We start from the raw sequence: 23,469 nt of genomic DNA on the forward strand, positions 1-23,469 counted from the left end.
GTTTCTGTGGATGATGTACTTTCCTACGGAGTTTGAACTAGGGCTGAGCAAGTCTGGAAAGTAATCTAGTAGCGATTTAATTCACGATTATTTTCTCAAGGAGCTTTCCGCATATTTTCCCACTAACGGAAGCAAAAAAATAATCTAAGTAACTTGTGCTGAATATCAACAAGTTTACATATCTACATATTTATCTACATGTCATGTCTACAAGTTTATTTGTCTACATAAACACAAGTAAAGACAAAATGTTGTATTTGAAGGTGCAATGCTTTGCAGCCAGCAGCATAGGTATTAGCATCAACTGTGAAAATGTATTTGCGGGGAAAAGAGTGTCCCGTTTATTGTTTAGTGTTTAGAGTTTTTGACGTCTTGTCCATGCAGAGCTTCCGTAGTTCAGTTACGTCCATAGCAGCTAGCCAAAACTCAGCGGAGTTTAAGTCTCTAACGGTTTTCTAGCTTTGCTAAAATATCTGTCTTTACTTATTTGATTAATGGCAGTTTCATTTGGCACGTTCCTAATTCATTATTTGTAAGAATGTAATCGGCAATATTAGCATTAGCATCCGTATGGGCTTTTCTAGGTATATTGGCATTGTGCTATCCACTCGCTGCCATTCAAATTGCAGCCTTGGCGATTAGAAAACCTCCTTTTGTCACATTGCACTTTAATTGTTCCACCCTAGTTAGAACCAATCAGCATGCTTTAACTAAAGGTTCAGCTCAGCTACTCAGCCTTTCCGAGTACCTACCTCTATCCAGGTACTCTGAAAGTTCTTGTAAGTGTTCCAGAAAATGGCCCGTTCGGCCGGCCTGATGAAGTGGAAACATGCGCATGCCAGGAAGTAACGGTAAAATAACCCTGAAGTTCTGATGGTAGAAACACGCCAACAGATGATTTAAAAATGACTGAAGGTCTCAGTAACTGTTGTGTTTCGCTGCCAGGATCTCTGAGCTCGGGCTACCACCCTGAGGTATCTGCTCCTCCTGGGACCATGGCCCTAACGGTCCCCTGTCAGCTCGGGGAGGTGGAGCTGGCTCTGAGTCTCGAGATGTTCATCACTGTCAATGCAGCAGCCATCCTTCCGCTCCCAGAAGACACCACACTTTCTCTCAGTATCACTCTCAAGAGGTAAATGGTGTGTGTGAGAGAACACAGCTCCTTCATGTGGTGTGTGTGTGTGTGTCCATGATGGTCTCACTTCCTCTTCCAGGACTCAGAGCAGTGAGAGTGAGTACATCTCTGCAGGCAGTCGCGTTCTCTCTGCAGCCAGGATCCCTCAACCCAAGCTCATGGTCCATTACACATCAGTCAACTCATCGCAGGAGCAGGTGTTCAGGCTCGAAGTTTCCTCTGCGTGTCGCTGGCTGCACCACAACCATTTATGGGCCAGTGAGATGTGGACACACTAAATTATACAGAAATTGTATGTGTGATTATTTTGTTTATATATTATATAGATGTATACACAGTAAATTCAATTAAACTCATCACTTAGGATCCTCCAGAGACAAGATTTCACAGAACTCAGTTGTTTCAGTTGATAAATACACAAAGATCAAAACCACACACAGAATTGGCTCCTGCTTTGATTCATTTAATTTTCAAGAGTTTGCAATGTTTTAAATGAGCAACAAAGGTTTTAGCTGATCTCAGTCACCAGAGGGCGACACTGGGCTGCAGTAACCGAGGCGAGACCAGTTCAAATAGGATGAAGTGATTTTGTGATTGCAGTAAAGAATTTCATTTATCTTCACTTGAGTACAACTCCTCTACATCCAGTGATGCTACTGGAGACCAGTAGCAATTCTCCTGGAGTTTCTGTAATAACAGAATTATTCAGGGATAATCTAGGGCTCATATAGCACTTCTATTATGCAGAACAAAGAGGCCGTTTGTAGAGTCTGTCTCATGGTAATCTCAGTTCCTCTGGCCTGTGTGCTCCTGGAGCTGCTGCTGGGCGTCATGTGGAACTAAACCCAGCCTCGCATCAACCACATCCACTGCTGCAGGGACTCGACAGCTGTGTGAGTGGCGAAAGGGAATCTTATCAGGCTTATATCTCTGAACTCCAGAGGTAAACCTAATAATGTTTGTATATCTGTGCCAAAACAAGTTAAATGTCTCATGTGATCTCACTTGGACTAAAAAATAACCCTGACTTTGTACTGTTTGTTACAAAAATTGTTTTCTGGTTCACAAATGTTTATTCTTCTGCTAGTTTTTAATCTTCAAAGTAAAAGTTGTGAAAAAATGAAATTTGTGTTTTGACATTCCTTTGAAATGGTAGCCCTTGAGTTAAAAATATGTAAAGTCATTATTAGCTATTTAAAACAAGCGGTTTACATGTTAAATTCTTATTTTTGCTCTTCAGGTAGGATCATATTTGGTCAGAGCATTTTTTGTTTGAATGTTTTTTTAATTTGGGTTTCTGACGGGTATGGTCAAAGTAGAAAACATCCTCCTTTACATTTGTAACATTAGACAGGTGTGGGCGTCAGGTTTGATCAGGAGCTCAACGTTAGAGCAGGACATGGTTTATTCACCTTCATTTGATTCCAGTTCTAAGCCATATTTAACGTCTTGTTCTTAGATGTTGGGGTCCAGTGTCCGTTATTAAGTATGACAAAAAAATGAAGATGTATTTTATGTGTGCGGGGCAGCAGTAGCTCAGGTGGTAGAGCGGGTTGCCTCATGATCGGAGGGTCATGGGTCCGATTCCAGCTCCCGCCAGGGGTATCCTGCTGTTGTGTCCTTGGGCAAGACACTTCACCCAACTTGCCTGTGTTAGTGGTGGTCAGAGGGGCCGGCGGCGCCAAATGGCAGCCTCGCCCCTGTCAGACCTCCCCAGGGCGGCTGTGGCTACAAGTAGCTTACCATCACTAGCAGTGTGTGAATGTGTGAGTGTGTGAAAGCGTCTTTGGGGGTCTAGAAAAGCGCTATATAAGTTCAATGCATTATTATTATTATACTAAAATTCAGACATCAATAAATATTTAGAATAAAATCTTATTAAAGTTACACAGTTAAAGTTTTTTTTCTGGGCCCAAACTGTTTAAACTGTTTAGATTTAAATATAAATGTTTAAATTACACAAAAATATGATCACAGTTGGTAGATTATTTGTGTAATACTTCACGATCAAAACCTTTTGGTCATGTAGGACTGTAACTGGGAAACTAGAGGTTGACCGGTGTTTTTTCCCCCTTTGTAGCCGACGCTCATCTGTAGGCCACTGCTGATATTTAGGACTGATGTACGGGCACTAGAGGTGGGAAAAATGATCGATTCTAAGATGCATCGCGATTCAGCCATGCATGATTCCCCATCGATGCAGCAACATGACATAATGAGATCTTCTCCCCATGTCTGTCTATGCGAGGACAGTAAAGTTTTGAGGTTTTACAATTACTTCTGGGGGCAGAGTTGCAATGACATGCGCACTGCGTTGCCCTAGCGCCAATTTAAAACAGAAAAGGCGGACAGGGATACAACATTACCAGTAATCAAAGATGCACCTGTTACATTTAAATCGGATGTCTGGACTAATTTCGGTTTTGGGATCCTGGATGTGAAAGAATCACTTAACACAGTATTTGTTTACTATTTTTAAGTTCAGTAATATTCTATCTTAAAGCTGCTCTACCGAAAACATAATTTCTTATATTATTTAAGTAATTATAGGCAGCACACTTTAAACATTATTGCTCACTATAGTGAATAGATGTATGATCTGTTTTTCAGGGATTTCGAAATCAAAAAGAAATTGAAAACTATTCTACTGCTTTTATTAAGCAATGAAAATTTTTGTGTGAAGAATCGTGATGCATTTCAGACTCAAATCGAATCGTTAGGCAGATAATCGGAATCGGATCGTGAGGCAGGTAGAGATGCACACCGCTAATAGGCACGACCTTATTTTTATGGGAAATTGACACCAACATCAGTAAATGCACAACATTTCTGAAGCTGAGACAGTTTTTGAACTCGGGACACCTAAAGTTAGATATTTATTATGCATATGTGATTAGTATAAATTCTGCTGCAGCACCGGGCTGCCCAGTCGACTTTATGAAGAACCGTTATGGCCATGTCCATATGTTAAAAACTAGTTATTGTCAGACCGATATATCGGTCTACGGCCATGGGGAACTGACGCAACTTTAATTCCTTCCTGGTCATATTTGCCTCTAAACAACCCGTGTCCTGGGGGGTACAGACAATGTAGGGCCAGTTTGTCACTTTCTTTTATTTAACTCCTGGAAAAGTGCGCCCATTATGTGGGGGTATATATTTTTTTGCACGACACTACAGCCAGCGGTCTGACCGTACACGGTTTAAATCCCAAGGGAACAGCTAAACTGGGTTACCATCTCATTTAAACTTTTCCAGTGTGCGTAAGCGTGCCCCCTGGCGCCGTGTCGCGCGCGCTCGGACGTTTACGTGTACGTGACCACACCACGCTCGCTCACACCCCCTGAGTGTCGGGAGCGCGCGTGTGGCGCACACACCCCTCTCCTGCCTCAGAACGGAAACGAGTCCATTTTTTCCCCTCAGTCAGATAACAGCGGCTCGAGGAGCTGCAGCTCGCGCACCATGAGAGGACGCACGTTATGTTTATGTGACCGCTTGTTTGCGTTGCTGTAACAGGTAGGAAGTACGCGTCATAACCCAGGTGTAATTCTAGTAGGGCTGTTCGGGGGACCCTACGCATTCCTCTACGCAGAGAGCCAGGCACCAAGTCCCACTGACCGGGAGACGAGGACCGCGAGCCGCTGCTTCGGAAAGTGGACTGATGACTTCACCCTCAGAGGCAAGAGGCTAACGAGTGTGATGTTCGGGCTTTACCGGAGGCTCGCTGTGGTTGTTCCCCCCGCCACGCTGACCCGGTGGTCTCTGTTTTGATGAATAATTCAGGCTCCGTTGAAACGCCCGACGGCCGCGCTTGACGCCGCCTGAGCGGACCCTGATGGTGGACCTCAGGCCCGCCTGGTTCTGGTTTTCCGTTAAGCGGGGGGCTTTAAACAGCACCAGCAGGCGCTCGGGGTCGGTGCTGCCGAGAATCGCCGTGCCCCAAAGTCATGTTGCCTAGTCGGTGGGGGAGGAGAGACGGAGCTTCCAGTACGAAAACACCGGTTCCGTTGTTGCTCCGGTTCGGGTTAAATTAACGAATCCCCGCCGGACAGAAATTCCCACCAGAAGCACAAACATTCGTGGATTTTATGGGAACTTTTTTTATTTAAAAATTCTGAAAACTGATTGAAAACCTTGTATTTTTAGAAGCTAATGGTTGTGTCGAACGGACTTCCTCTGATTTAGATGTTTAAAGTTACTTAGCACCGCTCTGACCTCCCAGTCTGCTTCAGAGGCAACAGCTGGTTCGGTGTGAGACTGGCTGATGTGTCATCAGATGAAAACCTCACACTCGCTCCTGCACGTGTTGTGAACTGAGCCTTATTTTGCTACAGATGGCTTCATTTCCAGACTCCGACCTGCAGACCTGCCCGCTCTGCAAGGAGTTGTGCGGCTCCTCCGCTCCCATCTCCTCCAGTTCGTCTACCTCGTCCTCTTCCTCGCATACTTCGACCTCGTCCAACCACACCTCAAAGAGGCTCCACGTCCTGCCCTGCCTCCACGCCTTCTGCAGGCAGTGCCTGGAGGGACAGCGCAGTCCCAACGACCCGCTGAAGCTGAGGTGCCCCACCTGCGACCAGAAGGTCTCCATCTCCGAGGCCGGGGTGGACTCCCTGCCTTCCTCCAACTTCCTGTTCAGCAACCTGCTGGACGTGGTGGTCAGCTCAGAAGATCAGATCCAGAACAAGAACGGCCACCACCACCGCGGAGGCTTGATTGGAGGCTCGTCCGCCTTCCACCCCCCTCACAGCGGCCTTTTGCACCCCCAGCATATGGGGGAACCTCAGTGCAGCTCTTGTGATGAGGAGAACCCAGCCACGTCTCACTGCCTTGACTGCCAGGAGTACCTCTGCGACAACTGTGTGCGAGCGCACCAGAGGGTGCGGTTGACCAAAGACCACTTCATCGAGCGCCAGGGAGAAAGCCTCCACCTGAGTCGGGTCAACAGCAACACAAACCAGCCCGGGGTGTCTGTGTCCCTCGCCCAGTCTCTGCAGAACAACTTCGCCCTGTTGTCCCTGTTCCAGGACCGTATGAACTTCTGCCAGCACCATGACAACGAGGTGAGTAGAGCTCAGAGTTCATTCACATCAGCTGTTGAGATCTTACACTTACACCACCACCCAGTCATGATATATCTATAAGCTCCAGAGTCTACACACACACCACACACACACGCACACACTCTCTCCCATGGCGTAATAGCATTATGTGTGTAGAATAGAACCATACTGTGGGCCATATGGCCTTAGGTTCAAAGAGCTGAGTGGCTCTTCACCTAGTTCCCTGGAGAGGTACTGGCACGTGTGCTGAGCTGGACACACACACACACACACACAGACCCTTTGTGCACACAAATGCAGCCAAATACGCATGCAGGGTCTGGTTAATCTGTACCACACCATCAACCTAGGGTGTAGAGAGGCCCATGCAGTAACTGCACGCATGTTTCTGAGACTTTAAAGTTTCTCTGTGGAGATACTGTAAATACTTTTAATTCGTGATAGTGGTAAAGTCAAGTTACAGTTGGAAGTTTATTTATTTTATTTTATTTTTTTGGTTTCTTGTCTGAGCAGGACGGCCTACAAAGGCCAGTAAAACAGAAAAGCAGCCTTTTCTAAGCCATATGGTCAGGAAGCCAAACAGTTGGCTTCAGTAGGTGGTCCTGAGGTTCTGGTTTCTGCTGGTTGTCTTCGGGAATGTTGCCACACTGCTGAAGGATGCATTATGCCTGCAGACCATGGATGATCACTTTTGCTTTAAGTAGTCCATTATTAATAGCTGAGCCAATACTGGGTGCATAGGTTGTTGTATATGCACCGCAAACGTCAAAGTAGTGTTGACCTTTTCACATAACCAGTAACAGATCATGGTTACTCATCAGTTTTAGGTTTATTTTGTTGCAGGGATGTGTGTCCCTTGTTACCTGGGCCCTAATGTAAATAATGCTAAACACAGCTGTTCAGTTTGGGCAGAATCTCTCTAAAATATGTGTAGTTCACCCAAGAGTACCCTGAAGGGTCTACTGTTATGACTTGAGTGGGTTATGAAGCGTTATTTAAACCTAAAACAAACAAGGCTTGTTGTCTGTGATGCGAATTGTGGGGACAGGTGGCAGGACAGTGAGCTGAAGAAGAGGTCCACTGCCGGACAATAATACTTTTAAAAATAAACAGATTCAAACAATGTCCATGAACTGATGCAATGACCTGCTACCAGTGGTGGGAATAACTGGGAATGTAACCTGTAGTATAATATAATATAATATAATGCGTTTCCTTCACCGATGCAGTGCGTGCGTTCAATACAGTTAAGCAGAGAGGTGTGTTAAAGCTATCATCTCACCAGGAGCTAAAGAGATGGGTGTTTACATCCAAGCACATCATAGCAAGTGAGCAACAAAGAAGACGTGATCTGGCTGCAGAACTGAAGACATGCTGCTGCAAGCGTGAATCTGCGGTCTGCAGCCGTACCCTTCATGATGTCACAGCAGGACTTCCTATGTACGGAAGAGCTGCTCACCTGTTCACCGCTCAGACGCCAGTTCATTCATTCCTCGTCATGAACTTCTGTCTTCCTAGATTGTCCTCCAGTCATCCAGCTGGATGCAGTTAGTGGTCCTGATCACTTCGTTTCTGCTGTAACACTGCCTACCAGTTTCAGACATCATGGGCACTCAGGTGTTATTAGAACTAACTATACATCTCTACCACCCAGCTTCAGCACTTCCGTGTTTGGGTCTGACCCCAGTTAGTAAGTTAAAGACCTCAATCAGATTTGTGCCTGTTCTAGTGTCGTTTTTAAGAATTTTCATTTATAGATATGCTTTTACTAGATTATGAATAATAGAAATGCTAATATAAACCATAGGCATGAGTATGTGGACGCCCCATTGGGTGTTGGAGAGCGTAACAGTGTCGCCGCCATATTGGATGGGTTCCTCACTCTCCAGACCTTACTAGAGTCAGATGCAGAGTGAGCGACTATGCTCATTTTTTTTGTGCAGCCTGCGGTTGCCACAACGATCATCTACTTTCTATCAACTTCACAGCATGTGCATGCTTCCTCTTCGGCGGGCTGCCTGAAAGGATCATTTTCTGGGACCAACCAATGACTGTTTAAAAAAAATCTGGACAAACCCTGCATTATGTCAGTTTTAAATTTGAAGCCGAATGGGCGTCTCCCATTACCGCCATCTGGCTGTGTAGTTTGTGCCGTTACTACTGGCAAATGCTAAAATAGACGAAGTGGAGCTGAGGGTGGTAGCAAATGACTGACATCCATCAAACTTTGAACTAATGTAGCTACATGCTAATTTAGCTACCCTTAAGCTAACACAAAGCTAGGAGCTAAAGGAAGTAGCTAAACTTGCTATCTTGAGTAAACCTGGAGCTAATCTGAAGCTAACGCAGATTTGGAGGCTTACCATTGACTGTTAAATACAAGCACAGCCTCAGACCACGGTGATCGGCGCCCGCAACACGAGTTCAGGCTCTGCTTCTCCGCAGCAGTCGGAGCTCAGCAAGACGATGGCAGCTGCGAGGCTTTGGCAGCCCATTTTGACCAAGCAGCGTATCTTAAATGCACGGCATCATACCCCATTCAACCAGCAAAGTAAAGTACAGAAATATAATTTTACTTACTGATAAAAATGAAGCAGAGACTTTTTAAACTGTTTGTTAATGCAAGCAATACCACAGCTTGCCATCTTTGTCCAACTATTCCATGATTAACATCCGTACACGAATAAACTGAAGACTAGGGCTGCACGGTATTAGGAAAACCTGCGATATTCGATAACAGCGCTTAATATTGCGATATCGATATTACTCACGATAAATGAACAAATACTAAAGTATGCAGTGTTGATGTCGTCTGGCGTGTGACGTCTGCTCTGGGTTCAAAACGAACAAAACCTAATGCATGAATTCCATTACAACATAACATTTTTATTGCAAAAATATGCAGCTGCACCTGCTACTGTATTAGCAGCTGCACCTGCTACTGTATTAGCAGCTGCACCTGCTACTGTATTAGCAGCTGCACCTGCTACTGTATTAGCAGCTGCACCTGCTACTGTATTAGCAGCTGCACCTGCTACTGTATTAGCAGCTGCACCTGCTACTGTATTAGCAGCTGTACCTGCTACTGTATTAGCAGCTGTACCTGCTACTGTATTAGCAGCTGCACCTGCTACTGTATTAGCAGCTGCACCTGCTACTGTATTAGCAGCTGCACCTGCTACTGTATTAGCAGCTGCACCTGCTACTGTATTAACAGCTGCACCTGCTACTGTATTAGCAGCTGTACCTGCTACTGTATTAGCAGCTGTACCTGCTACTGTATTAGCAGCTGCACCCGCTACTGTATTAGCAGCTGCACCTGCTACTGTATTAGCAGCAAAACAACAAACGGCATGCATGCAGTTTCTCAGTGACTTTAAAACATCACCTCCACCATATACAGAAAAACATCCCTCACCATGGTTTTTGGAATAAATAGTTTAAATGTTAAATAATAGTTAACATCACTTAAATGCAACAGCAAATTCTCTCATTGCTACTGAACATTTTCTCCACTTATGTGGTTATGATATAAAGCTTGGTTTATGCTTGACACATTCACTTTCTGCTTGGTGATGCGGCTCGCGGATGGAACGCGCTTCACAACTTGCAGCGTTTATGGTTCGTGCGGCTCGTCTCTGCGGTGAGCCAATATTCTCCCAAACTGTAGGGGGCAGCATGGAGCTCTATGGCATGCATCCAACACTACACCATAGTAAAAGTAACAATTACTGTTTACAACATGGCATTCCAGCATTTTTAACAGCGTCCTCGTCTTTTCTGACAGTGCGAGCTGTTTCTCTCCAAGAATTATTAACAACATATTGATCACGGTGATCTCTGAGAGCTGAATCATACAAATGTCTGTATTTGCGAAACTCTGCCATACTAGTTCTTGCCGGTCCGCCATGTTTTTCCGCGTCCGACCGTCCGCGTGGTTAGAAATTTTCCGAGGTGCGCGTTGTGGAAATTCTGGGCCGTGCGTGGTTGTTAAAATGACGCAACTTTTCCGCGCGGAGCCGTGCGAACCTCGCGGACGCGTCAAGCATAAACCAACCTTAAGGCTGTTGCTGTAATTGGGAAGTGAACTGTGCTGGGCCAAACTAGGAGAATATTAAGATTTTCTGAGGGAAAGAGAAAAACAATTGTCTACCTTTCAGAAGAGGAACCAGCAAAAAAAACTACATGGAAAATATGTGAAAACGTTTGTTTTTAACCCCAAATTGAACAAGTTTACCTAGATCTTAAAAAGCAGCTCAGATGATGGAACTGCAACTATGATTCTGATAACAAGCTAACAAATTGAACTAAGATAACCGGCTAGCAGAGCTTCTGACTGACAGTTTATGTGCAGCAGCAAATCAACTATCCTGATTAACAAGGTTATAAAAGCTCATAAATGAAAAATCACTTTGATATGTGGGGGAACTTTTCCAGGCCCTCTTTAGCAGGGTGGGACTGGGAGGAGAGTGCTGTAGCCTTTTAGCTAGAAGCTAACTGGAGCCTGGGGCTAACATCACCACCCGGTGGAACACTAGCGACATGAAGGTGGGTTGGTTCAACGGCACGTGTCGGAGTCAGCCCGGTTATTATCAGCTGCTTAATGACACCGAGCGGACTCACGTTCAGGTTTGAAAGCAGCGTTGAATCCAGAAACCTCAGCACAAAGTGCGTTCGTTAATCTGAGCCAGCATGATGAACAAGAGAAGCGAGCGGGGGCGGAGCGGAGATAGTGGAATTTTGGGGTAAGGGTCTACGTAAGGGGCCGCATATCAGAAGGACTGCATTTGATTGGTCAAATAATACTTCCGCGTAAAAAAACAGAGCTGGTTTACAAAAAGTTGATGTATGACATGGATGGAAATGTTTGAACCAAGCATTTATCGCCGTTTTTGACGTGCTTTGCGATGGGCCTATCGCACGTCCTGTTATCGCGATGACGATAATTTTTCGATATATTGTGCAGCCCTACTGAAGACAAAACTAAAGTTCAGAGAATCAAAAGGGCTGATCAATAATAACTCAAAACTGAGTCCTTCTCCAGAGCTAGCCACCAGTGCTAGCTCTGGGAAAATCATGTTTAAAAGCTCGCTGAACCACTCTTTCACAATTTGAGCCCGGTGAATCCTGGCATTGTCATCTTGGAATATACCCGTGCTGTCAGAGATGATGGAATAGCCTGGTCATTTAGTTTATTCAGGTAGTGTGCTGACCTCATTCTTGGAGCACATCCTGTAGCAGAACCTAGACCTGACCAACTGCAGTAAGCCCAGATCATAGCACTGCCCCCACAGACTTGTACATTAGGCACTAGGCATGATGGGTGCATAATTTCATCTGACTCTCTTCTGACTCTGATGAACCCTGACTCTGAAACAAGGTCCAGCTGTACTCATCAGACCACATGACCTTCTACTATTACTCCAGAGGCCAATCTTTATGCTCCTTAGCTGATTGAAACAAATTTCTGGTTTTCTTATGGATACACAGCTGTTCAGTCTGAATTCCCTGGGTTCCCTTTGCATTGTGCATGTGGAATTGCTCTTACTTTCACTATTAAACATAACCCTGAGTTTTACTGTACTGTGCTTTCAATGCCCGATGCATGTCAACGATCTGACCCTTCCCAATGAGAAGCAACTCATTGCACCAACTGGGGTTAAATAACTTGTTGCCAGTTGAAATATCCATGCAGTAATTTTCCAATAAAAGGCTCCTACCTATTTGCTTAGTTAAATCCAGGAGGCAACTTTTATTTTGGCCAGGCGGTGTACAACACAATCTCCTGTCCAGCAGTTCTCTGAACAAAAATGTAACCTAAATTTGTCTCATCATCTGACGTGGATCTATTCGAGCGATCAATTTTATTTTATTTCCATAAAAGTCTTAATCTTTATTTGACAGCTGAGTTTGGAATTTGCTTTCTTCACCACCTCAGTGCTGTCTGTCCGTCATGATTTCTGTTGTTTTTGATGGATATTTACAGAGATTAACGGTAAAAATTACACATTGTCTTCTTAAAGGAAGGCAGTGTGGTTCTTAGTGTCTTCTTCAAAACGAAAAATAAAAAATGTGTTGTCGATGTCTCGGAATATGACTTTTCAGGAGATCCTGGTAAGTTAGTACAAGTGTAAAACACTGTTTTACATCGACTTAAAAATTGGGTTATAAACTTTGTGTTTGTATAAACTTACGTAGAATCTTTCAAAATACAGCATTAACAATTGATTGTTTTCCTAAGACGGCAGGTAATTTGTTTAACAAAAAGCATTGTTGGGTTTCTGGAATAATTCCCTGTGACCCCCGACCCTGACCCCCCCCAAAACAACCCCAGACCTCTGCCAGTAAATAGGTAGGCTTGGTCTTCCAGTAAGGGCCCCATGTCCCACCCACTTACTTACCATTCTTTACCCCGGGGGAGGGAATGACACAGGAGAGGGCTTGTCTCTCTTTACCTGTGAGCACTGAGAAAAAACAGCCATTGTCCATCATTCTGCTCCATGTCCATTTATTAAAATTCTTTACAAGCTTTGTTTTTTTGCAAATCAGTTTGACATGTTTGCACAATTCTGGGTTTTTACTTTGCAACAATCTGTCAGTTTAAAATGTTCGTAATCACAGGTGAGCAGTTTGCTGCTGTTTTGTAATTCTCTCTGTGATATTTCTCCCTGTAATGAAGACAACCCTCGTCCAGGATCCTCCAACAAGTCCTGCATTCAGCCGACTTAAGTATGGCTCTTAACTCGGAACAAAAAGTTTCATCCTGTTTGCCATGGTGTTTCAAAGTCTGCTTCAAGTGTTTCAGTATTCATTTCTTTATTAGAGGAGAATGTGGCGTTTCATGTTGGGGATAAATGATACCTTCAGTCAAATCAGTGGGAAGTTTGTAGTTTAAACTCTGTTTCAATTCTGATAATTCAGATACATTTGCTGTTCCTTTTTTCTTCAGTCAGGCACATTTTAGGTCTCCTTTTTGCTCTAAAGCTGAAACATTTATTAGTTTAGCTGATTCATTGGTGCAGCAGATGCTTCCCCTGATGCAGCATGCATTTGTAGTATTGTCACAGCTTAAACAACAGCTGGAGTATTTCTTTAACAAAGGCAAATTATAATTGAAAACATGTAAATAATAAAAAAACATAAACATACTGAATAAACATATCCAGAAATAAAGTGCATAATTTAAATAACAAAATCTGTCTTGACCAACATGATTTTTTTCCCCAAAGGAAACAAAAATTTATACCCAATCCCAAAAGAAAAATGGTTAAATTATAAAATCCCTCAATCTTTTTTTTTTTTATAGTTGCTTTAAAGTGGTCAAGTGTCCATAAATTAACCACTTGACCATTAACCACTGGATCAAACCAGAATTAGATAAGTTTTGTGTTATTTGAACTAAAGCAAAAGCTCTTTAAGTGCTTATTTGACATGTAATTTTAATATGCATTGTAGTGTATTGACGGGTGTTTAAAATTGCAGCATTGTTCAATAAAAGTAAGAAGATGGGATCGATCCCACAAACCTTCAAATCCAAAACGACCATCTAACATCTGGGGCCGTGGCAGCACGCACGAGTTGTCTCTGGGGAAAAGAAAAACAAAAGGAACCCCGCCGTCTCACAGTACCGTCCAAGAGAGGAAAAAAATGGCGCTAATGTGCAATAAAACTGTGCTGAAAGTGCAGTCCTAACAGTTAAACCATTGACCAGTTTATCATGTTTAATATGAACCTAAAGTTTAGGTTAGCTAAAACACTAGCTAGTTTATTCACTGGTTGGATGCAACAGATTTCCCAACATGCCACGCTCTTAACTGTTGAAAATGAAACTAAATTCATTACTCATGGTTTATTTTTGTTCAAAGTCAAATTATTATTGATGACATGTGTATGTAAATCCAGTATTGCACAAGTATTGAAAACATACTGACGCAATATGCGTCATTTCCGGTACTTCTTGTTCCGGTATCCGTGAAAACAACAACGTTTCCCAGTTCGGAAGAGATGGTGACCGCGTTTGTTTGCGCTTTAGTTTCCTCGTCACTCCAAAAGTGTGGTGCTGTGCCGCGACTCGCCATGTTGATCCCAACTTGTTGTTTACTTCCGGTGTTCTGGCGCATACAAGACGCTAGCTCGCTACTCAAAATACCAAGATTCCTTGCGAACAGTGCATGCGCAGAACACACGCTTTGATGGGGATGTCCCGATATGCGTTTACACGACCAAACATTTGGGTTAGAAAAGTGTTACCCCAGGTGTAGTAACCGGGTTTTCCGGTTATGAGCATGTCCGGGTTTTTGGCGGTGTTTACACGGACCTGCAGAACCGGGTTATTGTGAATATTTGGGTTTTAAAAGGGTTACTGGCTGCATGTAAATGCACTGAGTGCTGCCTGCACCCAAGCAGACCACAGCAGAGTGAACAACAGTGCTAACAACAGAGTGATAAAAGGATTTTAGCAGATGGGAAAATAACTCAATCCTAGACCTCAGCCTCTTCGGGAGGTGGAGGCGGCTTTGGACCTTCTTATACAGAGCATCTGTGGTGTTGGACCTTTCAGTTTACTGTTGAGGGGAACACCCAGGTACTTAAAGGTATCCACCACCTCATTATCTGCTCCCTGGATGTTTACTAGTGAGTGAGGGGGGTGTTTCGCTGGAAGTCTGTCACCATTTGCTTTGTCTTACCGGTGTTCAAGCGAGGTGGTTACGCTCACACCAGTCCACAAAGTCCATGATGACTGACTGACCTGTACTCCACTTAGATACACAGCTGACAAAGGCCGAGTCATCAGAGAATGTCTCATGGTGACAGCTGCTGATGTTGTAGTTAAAGTCTTAAGCTTGGTTTATGCTTGACGCATTCACTTTCCACGCGGTGATGCGGCTCGCGGATGGAACGCACTTCACAACTCGCAGCGTTTATGGTTCATGCGGCTTGTCTCTGCGGTGAGCCAATATTCTCCCAAACTGTAGGGGGCAGCATGGAGCTCTACGGCATGCACCCAACACTACACCATAGTAGAAGTAAAAATTACTGTTGTTTACAACATGGCATTCCAGCATTTTTAACAGTGTGCTCGTCTTTTCCGACAGTGCGAGCTATTTCTCTCCAAGAATTATTAACAACATGTTGATCCCGGTGATCTTTGAGAGCTGAATCATACAAATGTCTGTATTTACGAACCTCTGCCATACTAGTTTTTTGCCAGTCCGCCATGTTTTTCCGCGTCCGACCGTCCGCGTGGTTAGAAAATTTCCTAGGTGCACGTTGCGGAAAATTTGGGCCATGCGGAGGCACGGTGGAGGGGCGTGGTTGTTAAAATGATGCAGTTTCACCGCGCGTACCTCGCGGACGCGTCAAGCATAAACCAACCTTTAGGTGTAGAAGGTGAAGAGAAAGTGTGAGAGCACCGTACCCTGTGGAGCTCCAGTAGACTGAGCAGTAAACAATCAACACAATGACTGAAACTGATTATGGAGCTGGTAAACAAAATGCACTCCAGTGCCATAGGGTTGAGCTTGTTAAGATGCCACAAATGGTAACTTTTCATTATGAAAATATTGTTTAAAAGCGTAGGGAACAAAATTCCCCATTTTAATAGTCCCCTGGCCAGATTGACTCCTTTCCTTAAACACAAATTGGCAGCAAGAATTAATGGATCCTATCAAACGGTTATCCGAGCGCGCCTTTTCAAAATACGACCGTACCCGCATCTTGATCCGGCTCAAATTAAGCCATACTGTTCCTCTAAAATGTTGTAAATGCAGGCGAAGGGTTTCTTTTTCTGCTGAATCAATACTATAGTATCTTTATTGTAGTAATTTCTAGTTTTGATTTTATTTCTTCAAATGAGGGCTAACTAGATGTAGAAAATAAAAATTGTACATTATTTATTCTGGAAAAGAAAACCACATGAAAGCTTCAGGTGGAACAGCACAGGCCTGAGCTACATATGTCTTTTTATTTATTTATTTCCTCTATCAATTGGTCGGCTGGTTATCTCCGCTGTGGGAAGTAGAAATGGAAAATGGGATTACATCTGAGAGCATCCTCTGCTTGCTGTGATGTCACACTCCAGCGTGCCAACACACACTAATCCTACAACACAACTCTGCTCCTTGGATTGAGTCATTCCCCCATGCTTACGATTGTTTACATACATACACACTAGCAACTGGTTTAGAAAGTAGTGGGAGTTACTGGGAGGTGGCTGCTGAATGTGTGTTGTGCTTTTAAGGATTAGGTGAGGTTGAACTAATCAGCCTGACGGCCCACTAATGCTGTTGCGGGGCTTTATAGTGAGACTCAAGATGCTAGACTCTACCAGGAGAACCGAGAGCAGCTGGTTTCACCGTTCTGTTATCTGTGTGTGTGTGTGTGTGCTGCTTCAGTGATCTGGCTCACCAGTGAAAGGCGTACCACCTTAAACGCTGCGTTTTAGTCTCCTTCTCTGGAGGTCACTAGTGGAGAGAATGTTTGTTAGGAAACCTAACCCAACACCGACGCTGATACAAGTCTGGAGGAATTCCTGTAACTTGAGTTTACACCTCCTGGGTTCTCTTTCCCCTTCTCTCCCTCTCACACACACCCTGGGTATTTCCTCTCACTCCTGCCTTTCTCATCAGCACGCTGTCTGCTTTCCGTCGTAGACAACCAACATTATAGATACAGCGGTATGATTTAGCAGCTGTTGGGCGGGCTTATTACGTTTCATCACTGCTGAAAGTTTCTGTGTGAGAGTAGCTGCATCTGTAGGTAGTTACCCTCCGAAGAGGATTTGTGTGTGTGTGTGTGTTTTCCACACAGGCAGCAGAGTTCGATTAAATGAAGTCCAACTTCCAGCGTTTTAATGTGCAACATGTGCCTAGTAATTAGAGAGCATTCCTTGTTTCCTGTGTTTCATGTACACTCAATGGAAGTGTGTGTGTGTGTGTGTGTGTGAGGCTGAACTTTGATGTCTATTAGAGAACTTTTGGCCATATAAATTTTATGGATACGAAGGAAGGCATTCATCACATTCTCTGTGACAACAGGATTTAGATCTTATTCCAAAGCCGGATCCTGTGCCACTTCCTGGCTCAGTGGTTGGGCCCAAATGGGATTTTAATTGGCCATTATTTGACCTCACTCAACCAAATTGTGCTATTAACACATTTAGCTTTAAAGCTTTTGCCTTTGTTTGATGGACACTTCAAGCTTCCACCTACATGTCGTCTACCTCCAGGATTGGTGCTCAGTCCAATCTACTTTTATTTATAGAGCACTTTATACACAGCAGGGTCGACCCAAGTGCTGAACAGTAGAAACTACAAATAAAAAACGTCTGAGTTGAAATGCAGGAAAAAACATAAATGTACTTGCTTTAGGATTTCAAAGCTTTCTGTAGCTGCGCAACATTACCGTAGCTGTTTAGAACTGGTGTGTATGGCGCTTTCCAGCCTAGAAAGATGCAAATTGCAGTCTTATTACGTCACTTAACTTGAGATATTTGACAAATTTGCACCTTGAGTTTTTTTAATTAAAGACGCAACATGTAAATATGTTTTGTCGGTGGTACTCCCAATAGAAAGTTTAGTGTTAGAGTAAATAATCTATTTCTTTCTTTACCAGGGCCATTGGTCAGCAACTCTGATCTGAACAGACAAGGAAAGTCATTTACTTCATTAAAAGGTGAAAAAGGAACACAATGAATGGGAATCATTATGATAAGTGGACTTTTCCCACTCTGTAAAAGGTGTGTCTAGTAAAATATTTTTTCTGCATACCAGCGCATTTGCCTTCTCAGGCCCAGACGGAGGATTATTTTAGGCTCGATCTGGAATGCAGTTTCCCCTGCATCGTTTTACCAAGGAGGGCCAGCTGGTCCCTTTTATCTCTAAAAACATGACTATAACGCCATTCACTGACTAATTCTACAATCGTTCTTTTATTTGGCCTTCACAAAGGTTTGTGCCATCATCTAAATTCAAATGTTTATTTATGTTTTATGGAGAAAATTTATGCTTTCAAATCCAAATAGTGTTGATATAATAAATTCCTTTATACTGTTGCTGGAATTAGGCAAATAGGGTCGTCACAGTGTGAAAATTTAACCTCACGGCCATTGTGACCAAAATTATTGCGGTATTTTTTAAACGTGCTACATTTTCACACAATTAAATAAACCCTGTATGTCAGGAAATATTGTCCTCAGTTTGTGTCTAAATTTTGCCTAAAATGTGTTATTTTGTAATTATGTTATTTGTTTACATTTTTTTCTTTAGTCTTTAAAATACCAATATTTGCCCATAACTTCTTATTTTTTGTCTGTTTGATGTCATCATTTTAAAAATATTAGATCAGATGATACTCAGTACTCAAGTAGCCTTCTAATCAGGTACTTTTTTACCCTTACTTGAGTAATAAACCCTATTTCAGGAAAATATCATCCTCGGTTTGTGTCCTTCCAGTGAGCTTTGCAGATGTGGGAAAATGTCATCAGGCAGTAATCATTGTTAAATTCATAATTATTCTCGGAGAGAGACCAACTCTTATCTGCCCCTGGGAGCCCCGTAATGCATAGCGTCATTTCAACATGGGGGTGTCCGCGACACGGTTTATATTCAGGTAGCGGCGCTGCGGCTGCTTTATATAGCGACTCGTTGTATTCTCCCTCAACCCAAATCCTCGGATCACGCATTTGACCTAAAATGCTAACGTTTGCTTGCCTTGCGTTGACTGTAGAGTTGTGGGTGATGGTCACGCAGATGTGTCATGAGATTTGAAGCTTTGCTGCCTTTCACAGACACTTTTTCTGCACGTGCTGCAAACAGGATAGCCGTCTTCTATCAACTGTCCCTCGGCATTCTTCAAATATCCAAAAAATGACCATACTTCCCACTTTGTCTTCTTTGAGGGATAAAAAAATGGCCTCCTGAGTGCTGCCGTCTCCTCCTTTGGCCATTATTTCAGCTTTAGCTTCAAGAAAGTTTTGGTTGTAAACAACAAAGTGCGCATGTGCCGCCGGCAACTTCAGCAGATGATACGGTGGCTGGTAAGAGTCACCGCGCCTACACGGCAGCCACGGTAAACCACCGAGATAATATAGTTTTTTAAAAACAAGACATTATTATTATTGTCAACTTTTTTACCGGGGTTTACCGCTACACCGGTTACCGTGACAACTCGGCCCCCGTCTCCTACTCATGAACGTTACTGAGTGAACGACAACAGACGACCACAGCCATGAATAATATCAGCTGCACCACAAAGTGGAGTTGTCATGATTCTGCTCAGATGAATCTTCAAAAACGTTCTAATTTGCAAGAAAAACAAAATAATCCTTAAAGCTGCTCTGTTTTAATCGTGCAGAAAAAGCTCGAGCAGAAGCAGTGTGTGTGCGGGTTGTTTACTATAACGTATAAACGGGCGGTACCTAAGAATAGCTTGTTTGTGTCTGCAGACACGTGTCTGCATGCTGCATCTCATTCACACAGCTTCTCCCATTTATTGATTCTTCCATGAATCAAGCTGTGTCTGCCTGCTGAGCTTCTCTCTTCTTTAATAGTCTCTTTTTTGCTCTGGTCCTTCCTCTTTCTTCACCCACCCTCCACCCACTCCGCCAGTCAGGAGCATGCTGGCTCAGGAAGAAGGCCAGCTGACTCTGGTTTGTTTTCTTTCTACGCTGTCCTGTCGTCCAATCAGAGCGGCGGCTTTCAGCCACCGCCCCCAAAGCTATATCAAAACATGTGTGTGTGTGTGTGTGCGTGTGTGCGTGCGTGCGTGCGTGTGTTGTTGATGGCAAAATGCCAGTGGGGTTTGCCCTGAGAGGGTGGAGCAACAAAGGGGAGGAAGAAATGTGACAATGAAGAAGAGGGAGGTGGAATTAAAAGAATGACTTGTGATTAGAGGGTGAGACTTTACGTGGGGTTTCCAAACAAACCTCTCCGTTTACTGGTTTGACTGTTTTTTTGCCAGAAATATTTTAATCATGCATCACTTTTCCTAACTAATCCTGATATTATCCATCAAGCCTTTCAATACGCAAATAGTCTGGTTTCTGGAGCAGCTGTTTTTTTCCACTTTAAAATCAATTTCAACTAAAATAAAAAAGTTGGATAAAAAGGATTTTGTTTTGGGGATTACTACTCGGGTCTTAAGAAGACAATCTAAACCACACACCTGCCTGAAGTGTTCACAATGGGTGTGTTTTGAGTTTTAGCCACTTGAATTTCATGCTTTGAGTTTGTTTTTATGAAAGGAATTTCCAAATTTCAGCCAAAAGTTGTAATTCACCAGTTTTACAAGATTTCTTACAGAACAAAATCCAAATAAAATCTTAAATATCTTAAATGATGTTCAGACTTTGTAATGAACTTTTAGGATTTCCCCTGATGAAGTCTGTATGTGTAGGAATCTTAGCTATTGTGGCTTCTGGTTTTTCCACAATTTAATGGAAACTTTTCATAAATCAGCTTGACTGCAGCCGCCCCGCGAGCTCACAGCTGATGTCAGACTCCAGGAATGCTGCTTTTGTGATTATTTGAACTTTTCTGAACTTTCTTGTTTTTATCTGTTGACAAGCAGCTGCAGCAAGGGCTCACGAGCCTTCACTAAACCAGATCCCGCTGGAATCATACGGTTTTTAAACCGCAGAGATTTTAGGATTTTCACAAGTTCTTGGTAGTTTAACATGAAATGTTTCAAATGTAGAAAAAAAAACCTTATTATTACAGGAGACACTTTGTGTTAACAGAACCATTTCAGTTACAAACACAGACCCAGCTAAACAACTCACCTATGGGGGAGGATGTTGTTAAAAACTGACAAATATATTTTACAGGAAGTGAAAAAACATGAAATTTTCTCTAAAAGAGCAGGTTAATTCCTGCGGACCCCCGTGCTGTACAGCTGCTATAAACATGTTTACAGCCGGGTGTTGGTCTCTTTGTGCAGCTTTAATAGGTGAGCGGAGGCTGCAGGCTAATGGTCACGGTTAGTGTGATGTGTTGTTGGTCACATCTGCCTCCAACACGTCACTGACCAAAGATGGTGACCTCGTCCTCCCGCCGTCAGAGCAAGGGGCGTCATTTCATCTACGTTTAGATTTTCAATGGTTGTAATTCTGTCAGAATATTTAAACATTTAATAATGAATTAATTTAGTTTTAAATAATAACAAAGGTTGCAACCATTGCCCGTATCAGAGTAGTTCTTTCTCAGTTATATATATATATATATATATATATATATATTTTTTTTTTTTAGGTTTTATTGCCTGAGTTAGTCCTCACACACTTGGAGAACCATCCTGATTTTTCCAGCACCACATTACGTGGCCCCCCTCCCCCTCTGTTGTGCTCAACGTATGCATGCACGCTGTTACTGGCTAGCTGAGTCCGTGCCCTCTCCCCCACTTCTCCAAGGGGAGGAAGGGAGGGAGAGGAGCTGGTGCTACTGCTACGTGAACACACACCAGCCAAAGTGCAACAATTGTGATTTAATGCTCAGAATTTATTCATTTTTGCTTAGTTATGTGCTGGTGGAGTAAAAAAAAAAACTGACCAAAATGACCTTTTATTGTAGTGAAATTATGCATCTAAACAGGATTGTGTTTTTTTTTCTATTCACCATTTTTAAACCCTAATCCAACCAAAGTCTTATCTGGTGTAATAAATGACATAAACACTCATTGTGCTACTGAAACCACTGATTTACTTGATGGTTCTCTAAGTCTGTGCTGTTTCTGGTTTACAGATGGAAAGACAACCTGCTATTCGTCTTAATCCCAGCATTAATTCTTATAGAAATGCAGTATTTATATACAGGTTTTCCTAAAAAACACTTTAAAGCTGCAGTAACGTCTTAAAACACAGTTCAGAGTCTGATTAGGTGGCTGAGTTCAAGCGAATAACAATCAGAATGGAGCTGTGGAATAAAAGCAGAATGAGAAACATCCAGTGTGCTAATGAAATGCAATAACTCACACACACACACACACACACACACACACACACACACACACACACACACACACACACACACGCACACACGCACACACGCTGATGGTGTTTGAGCTGCACGTAGTTTATAAATCTCCCTGAATGTAAAGTGTTCTTTAAGAAAGTTTGCTAATCATAGCTCGCACGTATCATTTTAATTTCTCTGAACATTTTGGTAATCTTCTTGTTTTCAGCCTGAAAAAAACAAACAAACAAAAAACTGACATTTGCAGGCGGAGAGAAAACAGGAGACCTGCGCGAAGACACGAGAGCAGCCTGTATCCTGTGCAAGTCAATAATATTGACCCAAGCTCCAAAGATGCATGTGTATTATGTAATCTACAACTTCACGAGGGTGTGTGTTTCACGTCAGGGTGCGCCGGGCTGCTGACGACACCTCAGCAGATGTAAATATCAAAGAAGCGGTGTCAGAAGACCTGAAGCTTTTGTGGGCCTTCTGATGCTTTCACACAGTAACTTTAAATAATGATGCTTGAACCACAGATTTAACACGGCAGAGGGTTTCATTTTAGATGCAGAAACCTGAAATAGACCAGAACCTGAAATTAACAGTAATAAATGGACATGAAATGCTTTTTATTCCCACAACGATAAGAATAATAGAATAAATCACAATCAAGTGTTCACATCTTTATTTAATTAACTGATCTCAGACGTGCAGCTCGTATGAATCAGTCCCATCAGAATCCATTTTATCTTCATGCACCTTCGTCCCATTGTGTCCCCGAGCCTCGTGTCCATCATTGTCTTCAGCGTTTCTTCCCTTTGTCGTGTCTCTGGAATTCTGGAGTTTTCTGTGGGGGAGGGAAGGGACAGGAAGGCCCCGGGTGAGTGACAGGATGGTGCAGAGACTAGCTGGATCCAGAACTCAGCAGAAAGAACGACGCTGTAAAAAAAGAAAAAGAGGAGGTTAAGCTGGAGTCAGAACGGAGGAGGAGGAAGTGAAATAAAGGGGGAGGTGTGTCTCTGTGTGTGTGACTCATTAGATTAGGCTGCTCCCCAAGGGAACCGCCAATATTGATGGATTGATTGCAGGCCCCTCTTCGTCCACTCTGTCCTCCTGCTATTGGATGCCATTGATGTGGTGTCTCTTTAGGTGCATATTTAATTAACTTTCCATTACAACCAATCACCTATCAGACCTGGAGTTACAGGAGAAGCTTCATTTTTACTCTTTATTTGTATGCTTCTAGAGGGTAGGTGTGTGTGTAGGGGTGATTCTGATCTCGTAAGGCCTCTGCTTTTATTTGTTTCCATATTTCTGATAA

General features: G+C 43.1%; 2 protein-coding genes across 4 annotated transcripts in view; both read left to right on the forward strand.

The window, feature by feature from the left end:
• topaz1 (testis and ovary specific TOPAZ 1) overlaps window positions 1–2,260 on the forward strand; it is a 39,650-nt gene extending 37,390 nt beyond the window's left edge. For 2 of the 3 annotated variants that reach the window (XM_015955680.3, XM_054746110.2), the window contains exons 21-22: window positions 946–1,132; window positions 1,215–2,260. In XM_015955680.3, coding sequence (XP_015811166.3) covers window positions 946–1,132; window positions 1,215–1,413 — 386 coding nt within the window. In that variant the 3' untranslated portion in view covers window positions 1,414–2,260. Of the gene's footprint in view, window positions 1–945; window positions 1,133–1,214 lie in introns of those variants that run through there. The other variant, XM_054746114.2, reaches the window with a different exon arrangement.
• A 2,387-nt stretch (window positions 2,261–4,647) lies between these two features.
• The window catches only part of trim71 (tripartite motif containing 71, E3 ubiquitin protein ligase), a 35,745-nt gene continuing 16,923 nt past the window's right edge, over window positions 4,648–23,469 (forward strand). Inside the window, exons 1-2 of the mRNA XM_054746103.2 lie at window positions 4,648–4,814; window positions 5,470–6,198. Of these exons, the coding sequence (XP_054602078.1) occupies window positions 4,797–4,814; window positions 5,470–6,198 (747 nt within the window). The 5' untranslated portion in view covers window positions 4,648–4,796. The remainder of the gene's footprint in view (window positions 4,815–5,469; window positions 6,199–23,469) is intronic.

This window comes from Nothobranchius furzeri, chromosome 11 (assembly GCF_043380555.1).
Source record: "Nothobranchius furzeri strain GRZ-AD chromosome 11, NfurGRZ-RIMD1, whole genome shotgun sequence".
In the NCBI taxonomy this organism is placed as follows: domain Eukaryota; kingdom Metazoa; phylum Chordata; class Actinopteri; order Cyprinodontiformes; family Nothobranchiidae; genus Nothobranchius; species Nothobranchius furzeri.